The sequence below is a fragment of the Aquarana catesbeiana genome, linkage group LG01 (assembly GCF_042186555.1).
Source record: "Aquarana catesbeiana isolate 2022-GZ linkage group LG01, ASM4218655v1, whole genome shotgun sequence".
NCBI lineage: Eukaryota > Metazoa > Chordata > Amphibia > Anura > Ranidae > Aquarana > Aquarana catesbeiana.
Window position 1 is genome coordinate 625,344,229 of NC_133324.1, and position 14,863 is coordinate 625,359,091.

Consider the following 14,863-nt stretch of genomic DNA (forward strand, 5'->3'; position numbering starts at 1 on the left):
GAAAGAAAAGTGACAGGGGTTCTAACTGTTCCCCGCTATATCCAAAACTAAAGCTAGCCATACACTAGTAGATTTTCGATTTAACATTTCGTATGAACATTTGTACGAAAATGTGTACTAAAATTCTCAGTACATTCGACAGCTTGATGATTGTCGCTCAAAAACAGTTCAAATTTTTTTTTTTTTGCTTCTAACATTCAATTTTGGAATAATTGTACTTTACTGAACGAAGACCACATACACTGTTAGAAATTAGTTTGCTTGAGAAAAATTTTTTGCTCCTTTGAATTTTCTTGTCACTAAGCAAATGTTGTTTTGACCTCACTAATGATTAGAAAATCGAATGAACGTTCTTAAGATGAAACTTTTCAAATAAAATTCTACTACTGTATAACCAGCTTAAAGTGGTTGTAAACCTTAGACATGAAATATGAACAAAGCATATCCCTTTATAGTGTGTACTTGTCTCAATTAAAAGCATTAAGTGTAATTTCTGTCTGCTGTCCCATTCCTCTGCTATCAGCATAAGTCACTTCTGACAAGTTTTCCTGACACCAAGAGAAAAATGGTGACAGGGGAGGGACTGCCAGCAGATTGATAGCCTCACCTCGGTTCCTGTATGCTGTGTGAAGGGAGGTGAATCCCTTTCCTCCAATCAGCTCTCAGAGCTCTCCTACTGAGCTCTGCAGTGGGTATTTTCAGCTCTCTGCCCTCATTTTTTGAACTCTCAGACAAGCTTTATAAATTCTGGACTTTTAACAAATGTAGAGAAGAGAAGATTGCAGATTCAACTTATGTAGAAGGATTTTTTAATCTCTGTGTATCAACCGAGGATAGTCCCTTTAAGAACTTTAAGAAAACAAGTTTTGGCTGCACATACACCTATGTTCTTCTGCTACTTTTTACCCTTATCAGATTCTGCTGTTCTAGTCATAAACTATATAGTCAAAAGTATTGGGACGCCTGCCTTTACACGCACATGAACTTTAATGGCATCCCAGTCTTAGTCCGTAGGGTTCAATATTGGGTTGGCCCACCCTTTGCAGCTATAACAGTTTCAACTCCTCTGGGAAGGCTGTCCACAAGGTTTAGGAGTGTGTCTATGGGAAAGTTTGATCATTCTTCCAGAAGCGCATTTGTGAGGACAGACGCTGATGTTGGATGAAAGCATAGAAGAACACAGAGGGCGCATAGGCCTAGCACATTATCCTCAATACATGTTTTTATTTAATCAAATAGAGGTGAATATATTTTTTATACTTTCTTTTTTACCCATTTTTATTGTAACATTTATTGTGATATTTATTGTAAGATTCACTGATATTTGATTTAGGTCAGTGTGTAACTGGTCAGGAATTAGTTATATGCTACTATATACTAGATATTTTATGTTATTTTATTTCACTTCGCCTATCTACACACCATTTGATCATATTTGTCACTATGAAATTATGAGATTGACCCACTAAAGGGTTACTAGCATTTAAGTCAGTACACCATATATAAGTGTGTGAAACTGACATGTTCTGTAGACTCTGAAGAAGAAGAAAACCTTGAAACGCGTTAGCCAATGTGTCTACAAGTATTGTGGATTTTCGCATATGGATTTAAGCGGATGATTTTATGATAATGCTACGACACAAGTACTGGTTTGTGAGTATATTCACCTCTATGTTATTAAATAAAAAAAATGTATTGAGAATAATGTGCTAGGCTTATGCGCCGTCTGTGTTCCTCTATGCTTTCAGTTCATTTGTACTTCCCCAGTCTTTGGAAGGCAGCGAGGTGTGCATTATTCACATATACTAACATGTCAAGATAAGAGTCTTATAACATGTTGGGACTTACCGCACAGTGCAGGAGAGTGAACATTTTTATATGCACTGATGTTGAATGAGAAGGCCTGGCTCGCGGTCTCCACTTTAATTCATCCCAAAGGTGTTCTAGCAGGTTGAGGTCAGGACTCTGTGCAGGCCAGTCAAGTTCCTCCACCCCAAACTTGCTCATTCATGTCTTTATGGATCTTGCTTTATGGACTAAGATGCCATTGAAGTTCATGTGCGTGTAAAGGCAGGCATACCAATACTTTTGATATATGTTTTTATATGGAAATTTATTTGCTCCAACCAAGACTGAACCTAGATTAGGCAAATTTACAGGTAACCACAAGATTTCCTTTTGCACTGATTCACTCAACCCTGCCCCCCTCAATCCCCAATGAAGTAATCTAGTAAAATGATGGACTCTTACTAGCTCACTCCTGCTTCCTTATGCTCTAGTGGTTGATGTACTAAAGGCAAATAGGCTTTTCACCTTGCAACAGAATTTCCCTTAGCTTAGCCAATATGGTAAAAATTCACCTTGAAAACGATACCCAATCATGCGCAAGGGATATAAGAAAAAAAAATGTAATTTTGTTCGCAAATGATTGGAGGATAGAAGTCAGCGAAGCTTGACCTCAATTACTAAGCTAAGTAAAAATTATCTTGCAAAGTGTAAATTCCTTAGCAAAGCAAACAGCTTACATGGCTTTGGTAAATCCACCACTTTGCATGTGTGTAGGCTGCTCCTCGTTTCCTCATTCTGGACCTTAAAATGTGTCCACAAATGTGTGTACAAATGCAATAAAACACATTTTAAAATGAATGACAGAAACAGAAACGCTGGAATCCAGCCTGGTAAATGTAAGCCATACTTCACTACATACAGTTCATGGCTTTTCCCACAATCAGCAGGGCCTATGTGTTGTTTTCTTTTCTGAATTGAATGTTTACTGTATTGGCTTTTGTAGTCGACACAACAGGAAATGATAAACATGTGGTCTGTTGAAAAATGATTGTTATTCCAATCTCCTGCTTACTAATTGTGGTCAAAGCAAAGTGATTTTCTTTCAACAATGATTTGTAACTGCATAGAAACATTTCCCAAGAATGCATAGATGCGCATCAAGAACATCAATTATGACTGCGCAAATATGAAAAAAGCTACACGTACATGTAGGCCTTTGCTCCGTCAAGAACAAGCAGACCCTCAATAAGCAATATACTGATTACAAATTAATAGACTAATAGATCATCTTTTAATAAGGTAGAGCTTTAACTCCTGATTGGCTGAGACACAGAAGCGGGAGCCATTGGCTTCTGCTGCTGTCGATCACAGCCAGTGAGGAGGGAACAGGGGTGGGGCCCAGCCGTGCTCTGTGTGTCTAATAGACACAAAGGCAGCTCGGGAGCGAGCAAGCATGAGTCCCCCCCCATACCAAGCAGCTCTGGGGGCACTAGGCAGGGGTGAGGAGCCAGGAGCACCAGTGGTGGACACAAGAAGAGGAGGATTGGGACTGCTCTGTGCAAAACCATTGCACAGAGCAGGGTAAGTATGACATGTTTGGTATTAAAAAAAAAAAGAAGTAGGAGTAGAGAAATAAGCTGTAATACTTACCCAATATCCCTCCAGCAAGCTCCCACCCAATCATGTGATCGGTCCCCCAAAGCCTGTTCTCTTGACATTCTGACGTCATTACGCTCAATGCAGAACCAGTAGTTCTGCATTATATGTGAGGAAGGTAAGGGCCCACACACAACCAGGATTGTCGAAAAGAAGAGCACCAGAAGCCTGCCAAGACTAGGAATAAGGTAAGTATTATTCCTCTACCCCTAGGCTTACCAAGCATTTAACCTTTGCAGTGTAAGGAAACGGGGCACACTTGTGGACCTTTTTAAATAATCCCAAAATTAAGCTTTATCATTTTAAACTGTCAGTAGACACATGCAGCAAGCCTCTGTGAATAGTCCTATGCTTTACTGAGCATGCCAGGAGCCCCAAAACCTATTAAACAAATGTCAACCAGTTCCTGTGATCATAATTGAAATGGTTAGCCTCACTGACCAAAAGTTGTTTGTGGGAGGTGGGAAGGGGGCAGAGAGAGTTTTGGACCACAGGAGCTATTGAAAATTTGCACAACAGAGCACCAGTGTTGCCAACCCTCAGTATTTTTACTGGCAGCCAGTAAAAAACGGGACCTTTTCTCCTGCCAGTAAATGCCAGTGACAGGAAAAGGTTGCCCGTAAAAATATGGCTGTGACTCTCGGCTCAGAATTGCACATGCGCAGTTCCGGACCGGAGGCAGATGAAACCATCCCAGTGCCTGCTACAGTGTGTTGGGGCGGCACCGGCAGGGGGGAGGCAGGTCTGACGGAGGCGATGCCTAAGCATGTCGTTTGATGTCATGGTGCAAGGGAGCCGAGTGGAGCGGCCAGAGCCAAGTGTGTGGGTCAGTGGGATGGGAGCAAGGCAAGCCCGGAGCGGGACTGTCAGTGTTGTTTGGACTGAAGGGACCACCCGGCATGGAGAGAGACTGTCACTGTACTCAGGAGGGGACGTGAGGTTTCGGTGAGGTGTCATCATCATCTGTGCTGCTGCACACTACTGTCAGTGTCACTGTAATGCCCCGTACACACGGTCGGACATTGATCGGACATTCCAACAACAAAATCCATGGATTTTTTCAGACGGATGTTGGCTCAAACTTGCCTTGCATACACACGGTCACACAAAGTTGTCGGAAAATCCAATCGTTCTGAACGTGGTGACGTAAAACACGTACGTCGGGTCTATAAACGGGGCAGTAGCCAATAGCTTTCATCTCTTAATTTATTCTGAGCATGCGTGGCACTTTGTGCGTCGGATTTGTGTACACACGATCGGAATTTCCGACAACAGATTTTGTTGTCAGAAAATTTTATAGCAAGCTCTCAAACTTTGTGTGTTGGAAATTCCGATGGAAAATGTGTGATGGAGCCCACACATGGTCGGATTTTCCGACAACAAGATCCTATCACACATTTTCCATCGGAAAATCCGACCGTGTGTACAGGGCATATGAGTCAATTTCAAGTGTGCATGCCTGCCTGTTCTAATTTATGGCCCTCCTGAGTCCTGTCCCTGAGCTACTTCCTTACTATATTCAAAATAAACTAAGAAATATGTTTGTTGTCCTAATATCTGTCTCAAATCTTATTGCTAATTGCATATTGTACTTGTTTAACCTAAATACTGAAATTTGCACTTAAAACTGTAGAAACTTGGCTGTGCCAGTAAATTGTGGGTGTTGTATCAGTAAATTTCAATCTGGTAGGTTGACAACACTGCACAGCACCCAACGTTTTGGAACATCTGTGGCTCTGTGGCATGTGACCATACAGTTGTATAACTAGAAGCTAAGAATTAAAACACTTTATTTAAAACATTAAAGCAGAGTTCCAGCCAAAAATGGAACTTCCGCTTTTCGGAATCCTCCCCCCCTCTCCGGTGTCACATTTGGCACCTTTCAGGGGGAGGGGGGAGCAGATACCTGTCTAATACAGGTATTTTGCTCCCACTTCCAGGCATAGATAGCCGAGCCACCCGCGGGTATCTACGCCACTTCCGGCGCCTTCTCCATCCCCCGCTGTCTTCTGGGAGACACACAGGTCCCAGAAGACAGCAGGGACCAGTTGGATCACGCAGACCGAGACATGCATGCGGCTTCACTTCCTGATTCCCTTACCGAAGATGGCAGCACCTCCACCAGAGAGCCGAGGGACGGGTTGGCTTCAGGTGCCGAAATTGCGGGTGCCCTGAACAGGTAAGTGCTCTTATTAGGCAGAACTCTGCTTTAAAACTCCATGGTAAGATCTAAATTAAGATAATCGCACTTGCTTATATATCCAAAACGATTTTAAATATTTATTATTTAATTGAAATTATTTTTTTTAATAATTTTTCAGTGTAATTATTTAATTAGGATTATACAAAAATAGTATATTATATGGAAGGACAACTAACCCTCTTCAGCACATACTGACAGTGTATAGGTATGGTATTTAATTTCAAATTCCTAGAAATAAACTAAGCATCATACATTTCATATCAAAGTAAATGCTAAAAACGCTCAAAGTACAGCAACTCACATCAATGAACTAGTTAGATAACTTTTGACTGGTTTCCATAGTTTACTGCAATTTGAAGTTAACTGGTGCAAATTCAGAATAAGTAACTGCATCAATAAACTTTACCATGCAACCCCAACGCAAGCAGGCATAAATAATGAATGCACAGGAGAGCAAAGAGGCCTCTTACAAAAGGGCAAGAAAGTCTACAGTTGCCATATTTCATTCTTCTATGTGCACATGTAGCAAAAACAAAATATTAACAGAATCTGTAGATACTTACTTGGATCCTTCGGGAGGCAGGCACAGTTAAACAATGTAGCATCATAGACTGTAAAATCTGAGTTGATTGGGTAGTAATCTGAAAACTTGATCATTTTTTTAAAAGCATCATAAATGAAGATGAAGCTGATAAGACAGGCAAAGCCTTCTTCAGTGAACCGTGTAAAATACTTGACCAAGGAACTAGCATCTGTTGCCACCAATATGAGACACAGGAAAGCTGACCACAGGCCAATCCACAAGCGGAACTCTAAGTAGTCAAACCCGTTATCTCTAGAAAATTAAAAGACAAGGGTAAAATCAGGCATGAAAAAAATAAAAATAAAGCCATTGCTATTCTAAAAAATACACACATACAATACAAAATGATGTGATATGCAGTATTGTTCATAAAGGGTGCATATGATGATAATACATAAGCTCAAGTTACCATTAGTGAAAACTGTGTATCAAAACAATGACCAGAATCAGCTGGAGTGAGTGAGGCACATTAAACCAACAATAACCAACAATAACCACATTAAAAGAACAATAAGAAGGCTCATGGAGTGGCACTTTTACAGCAACAGTTGAGATAAACTGTACTTATAACTCCGGCTGCCTACATTTGTATGTCTATTGATCCCTTTAAAATTAATTTTCCACAGATAGTTGCCTCTGCACGTGTATATTTGATTATATGTTCAGTCTGAATTACCCAGGTTTTGATATGTTTACCTAAAATGCTAATTCTTAAATGCAGTGACCCATAACAGCCAATCTAAATTCATCATGGCTTGGGATAGATGTCACTCAAGAATTAGCACATTTTTTATTGAATAAGGCGGATAATGTCATGGTGCTTGTAGGAATTTAACTTGCACATTCCTTTGACATTTTTTCACGGAACTTGTAAATGTGACTTACTTGCTGAAGTTAAATAACAGTCTCTCAAACACAAGGACAGGACCCGTGCTGCTCAGAATTGTAAGCGGCTGGCCAGCAAAAAGGCAAAAAACAGCACCTGAGACAGCAGTGCCCAAGAAGCTCTCCAATACACCCTAGAGAAGAAGAACAGAAGCTTCTGTTATATCTAAATGTATATATTAGCTTACCAGTGAAAAAACAGAAAATGAATACAGTTGATAATAAATGTGAGGAGAACGATAATACCTCTGACATTCATCCTGACAGCTGCCCTGCTCCCTGAATCTATAACAGTATCCTTACTTCCTGAATGGCCCCGAATTACAGTCTATGGTAATGCAGACAATGCTTTTCTCATTTGTGATAAGTGATAAAATGTGCACAAATATGGCCTTTAAACATACTGCCTCTGCAAAGGGAACTGCGTATGTCCCATGTAAAAAAGGTCAGTAAAATAAACCTTTCCATTTCTTGCAAATACAGAAGTACCCTCAAAATTTGAGCCACCAGCTGCATCAAACACACTTTCCCTAAAATGTGCAGCCCAAGCAGAATACAAAGTGTGGTTACAGACATGCTTTTTTTCACATTGTCAAAGTCAACAGCTACGCCCTAATTTCCATATGTAACCACTCCGTCTGGCCACTGGCGTATGACTGCCCTACAGACAGTGGTTTAAAAGTGACTACCCAGGAAGGGCAGAAGTGGCTTTGAGGCATGGACTGTGACTAAGAGCCTATCTTCACCTTATCTATGCAGTGTATCACAAGTAAGATCCTGGCCACCAAATGGGAAATAACTGGGTCTCCCAGGGCTGACTGGAGAAGAGCTTTTTGTGATTTTTTTATCAGTGAGTTATTTAAAAGACAAATCATTAATAATTATTTAAAAAATTACATTGTCTGTATTAAAACATTTGAACTTGTTCAACGCTTAATTTTTGTAAATTTTTTAATAACTGGTCAGGGTCTGAAATTAGCAAAGAGAATCATAATTCCCTTCTAGATTGTAAGTTCTAACGAGCAGGGCCCTCTGATCCCTCCTGTATTGATTTGTATTGTAAGTGTACCATCTGCCCTCATGTTGTAAAGCGCTGTGCAAACTGTTGACGCTATATAAATCCTGTATAGTAATAATAATTGCCTCTACACTCCAGAATTAAGAACGTTTTACTGACAAAAGCCTTATGTGAAGAGATATAGTATAGGGTTACACAAATCTGACTTCCTACTTCCTACTTAGAATTCTAACTCAAGGAAACATTAGGCATATCAATTACATCAGACATTTCAGGGCAGTTTTTTGAGTAACAATAAGCGCACTGTGCTTATTGTTGTCTTTCATACAACAAGCCATAGGTTTGTTAAGATATAGAACATTTAATATATAGTATATCATATATCAGTTTTTGTAATTATGATTATCAGCACTGCCTGAACTTCAGGTTTAGGCATTGGCTGAAATTTAGTTAGAGCTGATAAAAAAAAAACACTATAAAAATCTAATGATTTACTGTATGGTATACTGTATGTGTTTTACAATGAAGCCTAGAATGGAGTAGCAGCCATTCGGTACAAGAGATAATAAGGGCCATACAAGTGCAGTGGTATAATCCCTTTTAGCCTTAATGATATTGTTAAGAGCATATCACTGCTTTTACACTGAATGCATCAGTAGAATGAAATGACAAGGCATATGAAAGCAAGAGTGCTGCTTTTTCTGTTACAAAATTGTTTGAATAAAATATGCTAGAATATTAAAAACATACATCACAATACATTTTATGTAAAAGGAAGATTATTTTCCGATTGTTAACATATTATGGGACACAGTGACAAATACAGTATAGCAAAGTCATTAATGTATGGCACAAAAGGAGTATCAATTGAATTGTACTTGACCATTACTTGATAACAGAGGACAGACCTAGTGGATGACCGCTTGAAATAATTACAGTAATAGCGTGTCTTAAATTATGGCCCCAATTACATAGCTTACGTCACCATTGCTTTCCCACGTGAACACTACTGGCACCAAGAACAACAATTATGAGTTCCTGTTTAAGTTTGACTCTAGCTAAATTAGAAACAAAATGCTATCTTAGAAAGGAGACTCTTAATTTATTAACGTCATGGAAAGGGGATGCAAGGATCTTACAAGCAATTGTTTGGAGACAGTGTTACTTTGTTCATATTAACCAGCTGTTGTCACAGTAGATGATTTATCATGGCCAGTGCAGAAATAATTCACCATAACATCCAAATGTTGTTTTCATTGGACATCTTTCTTATAAGTAAATCACTATTTAGAATGATAAACTAAACTGACAATTGGATTAACATGAACACATCTTGGGAGCTAATTATTTGTCTGTTATTCTGCTTTTAATGTGGCTTCATAAATTTTGGGTAAAGTTTAGATATAATTACAAAACAAATATTTGATATCTATATAACTATATGTACTATAGATGACATACTGGTGAAATGCAATTTTGATAATTAGGTGTATTGCCTAAGAGGAACAGGTGAGATGCATGAATGAGGATCAGGTTCTTGAGCTAGGTGATTAGGATCCGAATGAAGGATAGGGTAAAACATATGATTGTATAGTTCAGGGTCATCCTGATGATGGGCTTATGATCAGCTTCTGTGGCTAGGTGATGAGGAACATGTGAAACACAAATCAAAACTAGGTTCTAAGGCTGTATAAATGAGGGATACATGAAATGAACAGGTTTAGAAACTTGGTGAAATGTATTTCTGATCATTTTGTTTAGGGGTTAGCTGTTGATGACCAGGGGAAATACACATCCAATAATGTTCAGGTTCTGTGGATAGCTGATGAGAAACAGATGAAATTTATATCTGGTAGCTAGATTCTGCAGCTGGCTGATATAGAATGAAGCTGAGATAAATATCTGATAAATAGGTTCTTGGCTTGGGTGATGAAGACTTGGTGTGTGGCCAATTATCAGGTTTCTGGTTGATGGGAAATTGTTAAAATGTGTGGCCAATTAACAGGTTTCTGGGTGACTGATGAGGAACAGGTGAAAATCCTGTCTGATAATCAGGCTCTGGAGTTGGCTAAGGAGCAACTGGTGAAATACACATGTAATAATAAGGTTCTTTTGCCGGCAGATGATAAACAGGTAAAATGCATATTTGATAACTAGGTTCTAGGGCTAGTGTATGAGACACTGGTGAGATACGTGTTCTGATGGTCAGGTTTTAGAGCTGGGTGGTTAGGAAAAGGCAAAACTGACATCCAATTTCTAAATTCTGTTGCCTCAGCATGGTCAGTCATGGGCCCGATTCCGATTTATGGCCATAATTTTGTACCTGAAGACACAATTCACTGCATAAATATTTGTCCCTAATCAGATGGGTCACTAAAAGCTAATAACCTGAAAGAATGGAGAGGCTATTCAGGACTTGCTCACCCCTAATGATAAGAAATTCCCAAGTACAGGAATTTGAAGGTTGCAACACCATTGCAACACATACAGCTGCAGATAAATTAAAAAGGAGTATACTGAATGCTCTGTAGAGGGGAAACTGACATTTTCGGAGAAAAACATGCAGTGCATGCTCAAAGAATTTGGTTTCTCATAACCATTTGAAACTCCAAATCATCAATACAGCCTGTTTAGTAATTATGGCTTTTTGATGTCAGGAGCAATATCAAATTTTATTTACAAAGACTTCAGGTTCTACTTGTTCAAGCTATGTCTCAATGTATAACTGAACCTTAACACAGAATATGTTGAGACTCCACCAATAAGAATAAGAATCAGACACTTCTCATTACCTGCATGTTTTCTGTAGCGTCTCCAAGAAGACCTCCGAAGGTAATAGCATTGGTCACAGTTCCCAGGTAAATGAAGAGCATGGCTGAAAGTGACTGGATGCTTAGACCATCGTAAAAGTCACTTGCAAAAAAAGGTGCTTTTCTCTTGATATCCTCAACTAACCCCCCACAAAACCTAGGAAAGTTTAAAAGCAAAATACTTATTTCAATAAGGAATTTTAATGTCAAAAAAGGAAAGACAATTCAAATCAGTATATAATTTCACTAACCTTTACTGCTATTCACTAGCAACAATGCGAATATCTACGCTATCTATGGTGGTTAACCAGCTGTTGTTTAGGAATGAAATAATATCAAGGACCCATTTACTGTACACCTAGGCAGTCCATTGTGTTGCATTAATGCATACACATTAACGTGCATTTTTAAGGCAGCCCATTCATTTCAATGGGCTGCCAAAACACCAAAACTTGTCAAAAATCAGACAAGCACCAATTTTTTTACACATGATCATGGGTTATCGTGTAATATGATGCACTGTAATGCAAAGGCATAGGGGATACACTAAAAAATAGAAATAATCTATGCTGCGGTAATACCGCAGTATGAATAAAGCAGCTACTAAACAATTGTAATACCAATTAAAATTAAACATAAAATCTTAAAGCAGCACTAAATCCAAAAAATACAACACAAAATCATAAAATTTAATAAAAATACAATCGGTGACATATAATAATCAAAGTGCAGTCTATTGGGAGCCCTTAAGATAATAATATCTTGCTTAGGTACAGTGCCGCTAATATATTATGGGGTTTATTTAATTAAAAAGTGCAAGTTGCTAAGAGCAAAGATTAGTACTCACAGCAATCTGTCAGAATCCATATCAAACACAAGACATGGTTAATGTGCTGGGAAAAGTTTATATACAGATGGTGGGCAGGAATGGGTTTATGAATATAGAGCTGAATTAAACTGTGTATTTTATATTTGGCTTTAGATATGTAGGTATCCAGATACTCTCCTCCATGATCTCTTCTTTCTGACAATGCTCCACAACCCATAACCCCCTTTTTCTAACATGCACTGAAAACCTCCTCTGTGCTGCAGCTATTTTAGAAGTGAAGCTATCGGCACAGAATCACACCCAAATGGTGATATAGAAAGCGCATTAAATACAGCACTACTACTAAGTCACTAACCGTCCAGTTCTCCTTAATTCTGGAACGTCACCGTGTCCTCCACCACCATGACCATCATCATGAGGAGCGTCTCCATTCATTTGTACATTCTCCCCTCCAGCATACATGTTTTTCCTGTAGATAAGTCAAGCTTGATATTTAGCAAAACATTATTCATGTAAAGCAAAATTCTAGGAAATAAACATTATATCAGGATCTCAAATTTATGCCCCACATTAATTGTACATTTTTTTTATAGCAACAAGGATTTTTCATCTGGCTATTCTCCATCTGGCCATCTCTCACTGTGGTGGTAATAAAGTCCACATGATGGTTAACTTGGAAAGTATGGCTGTTTTTCCTTTCTTAGTCATGTTTTGTCCCCCAGCCTCCTGACTATTTAAAGTGTTACAAAAGCCACAAAAGTAAAATCAGTCTGTATATGCAGTAAAGCATGCTTGTTGTACTGACTGTGGAACCAAAGGGGGTTAATCCTCTGCATTGTGTAAAAAGGCTGTTTGATCCTGTCTTCTCTGCCCTAGGAGGCACTCTGCACTTGCTCCGTTTGGTGTGTATTGCCAAAGAGTTTTTTTTTTTTTTTTTTGGGGAGACGCAAAAAAAAAAAATATAACCCTTTTCAGATTTATTTTCGGCCCATGCAATTCCAGATTTATTTTCTGCCCAAGCCATTATTTTCTGCCCAAGCCATTCCAATGTACTTAGCTTTCACTTAGTCTAAGGCAGCTTTAAATTTTCACTTCTCTGTTTGAAATTTTAAAAAATGTTTTCTGTTTTCATCACTTCCTGTAGATCATGGCCCATCATGCACTGCTTTAGTGCATCGCAAAATATTCATGTATTACCACTCTAGATCACACCTTCCTCATTACTATATATATATATATATATATATATATATATATATATATATATGTTTATTTATATATTTTTGCAATTTTTTTACATTATTCTGCACTTGTTTTTTATATATAATTTGTTATATATAATATTATATATTTTTTTTAATTGGACTTTATTTGCTCATTCATTGCTTGGTTTCACGTTTTTTCACTTCATTCAATTTTCATTACATTTTTTTCATCTGTCCTTATTTCTATTTGGTGTAATTTATGATTGTATATTATTTATTTTCATTTTCACAATTAGATTGCAGTGTATGGCCAGCTTTATACAAGTATATATAAGTGAGTGGAGGACACTCAGCTGTCAGGCCCCGTTCACATATCCGTGTTGCGAGACCTCATGTTCCCACACGCATTTTTTATGGGCGTTTTGGCACATTTCTGCTCTTCGCGCATAGGGCAGCCCATTCACCTGAACACTCACTATGCTCAGTGATAACTATTACCTTTTAACTAATTTTTTTACTTTAGTAAATAAATATCACTCTGTTATAAGGTTTCCTCACTGAATGCATGTTAATGTATATGACAACACTATACCTCTTATCAGATGAGGGAAGAGTCTTTGGCGGTTCTATCCTTATTGTTGGGTCCCATTCCCCAGGTGGAAGCACAATTACTTCATCTAAAAATTCATCAATTCCAGCGATCAGGTCCTGCCTGTCTTTAGCTTTATAGGCGATGTCATGAAATACCTGAAATCGAATAACAAGAGCTTTCAAGAACCACACTTTAAACTATATGTGCACTAAATATATCAGTTTGTGTGATGTTCTCCAACAATGTAGGTGTTTTTAATGGGTTTCAGCTTTGAACTTCATTTCACAAATATTTTAGAGCATAAAATAGGCAGTAACATCTAAAGCTGGTCATATATGTACAGATTTTTTCTGAACGAAAAAATATCTAACATATTCCCCCATCCAACAGCATAAATTGACAAATCTCCCACTGCATCTATTATGTTCTGATAGCTGGTGCCGTACAGTTCCTATATCTGACTGAATGCAATTGCTGTTTTGACCACCAATTTTTTGCTCAGCTCCTTCAATTTTCTTATATATGTTTTGATTATGATTTAATGTAAAAACGCTGATACTGGTGTCATAACCTGGAGTATATCAAAGGCAAACATGCATAAAATAGATGCCAACTGTAATACTTAGTATTACCTCATCAGACATTAAGGTGGCTATACTTCTTCCAATCTCATGGTATGACTTGGCTTTTCCTTTTGGTCCCAGGAGGATAAACAGGAATCTAGATATGCAATACAAGAAGAATTACATATGATCCTAATACATTTTTTAATGTCCAGCAGTGATTTCATTAAAACAAATTGCAAGACATTTACATGGCGACAAAAATTCTATATTAATTATATGCACTAGAAAAGTCGAAATAGGTGAACTTGTCTTAGCTGTTTAGTCCATATTAGACATGTGCATTCGTTATCGTCCGAATGCATTTTCGTCCAAATTTGGGGGATTTTCGTGTTGGTTTTAACAAAACAGTAATAAACACACAGAATATGAAATCCGAAAGATCCGAAATAAAAAATGCTTTATTTTTGTAACTATTATATTTTCGTATAGTTGCGACAACAGTTCGCTATAGATAGATAGAAGAATCGTCATGATGGTGACAATAGCGATCTGTGTCGAATGTGCCTAACCTAACTCTATTAGTTCAAGATTATTTGACATAGAGAGAAAAAATTCGACATTATAGAGACAATCATAAAAGAGCTGTTAGTAGTCGCTGCTGGAATGGGACGAAGGAAGCAAAATGATAACGATTATGTATGTTATTGGCTGATTGTAACCAAAGAGGA

At 38.1% G+C, this 14,863-nt stretch overlaps 1 protein-coding gene across 4 annotated transcripts in view; it reads right to left on the bottom strand.

The window, feature by feature from the left end:
• Positions 1-14,863, bottom strand: part of SLC4A4 (solute carrier family 4 member 4) — a 349,252-nt gene that overhangs the window by 48,221 nt on the left and 286,168 nt on the right. For all 4 annotated transcript variants that reach the window (XM_073600633.1, XM_073600617.1, XM_073600610.1 and 1 more), the window contains 6 exons: positions 14,202-14,289; positions 13,570-13,724; positions 12,128-12,241; positions 10,926-11,100; positions 7,116-7,249; positions 6,211-6,482 (listed from right to left, as the gene is read on the bottom strand). In XM_073600633.1, the coding sequence (XP_073456734.1) occupies positions 6,211-6,482; positions 7,116-7,249; positions 10,926-11,100; positions 12,128-12,241; positions 13,570-13,724; positions 14,202-14,289 (938 nt within the window). The remainder of the gene's footprint in view (positions 1-6,210; positions 6,483-7,115; positions 7,250-10,925; positions 11,101-12,127; positions 12,242-13,569; positions 13,725-14,201; positions 14,290-14,863) is intronic.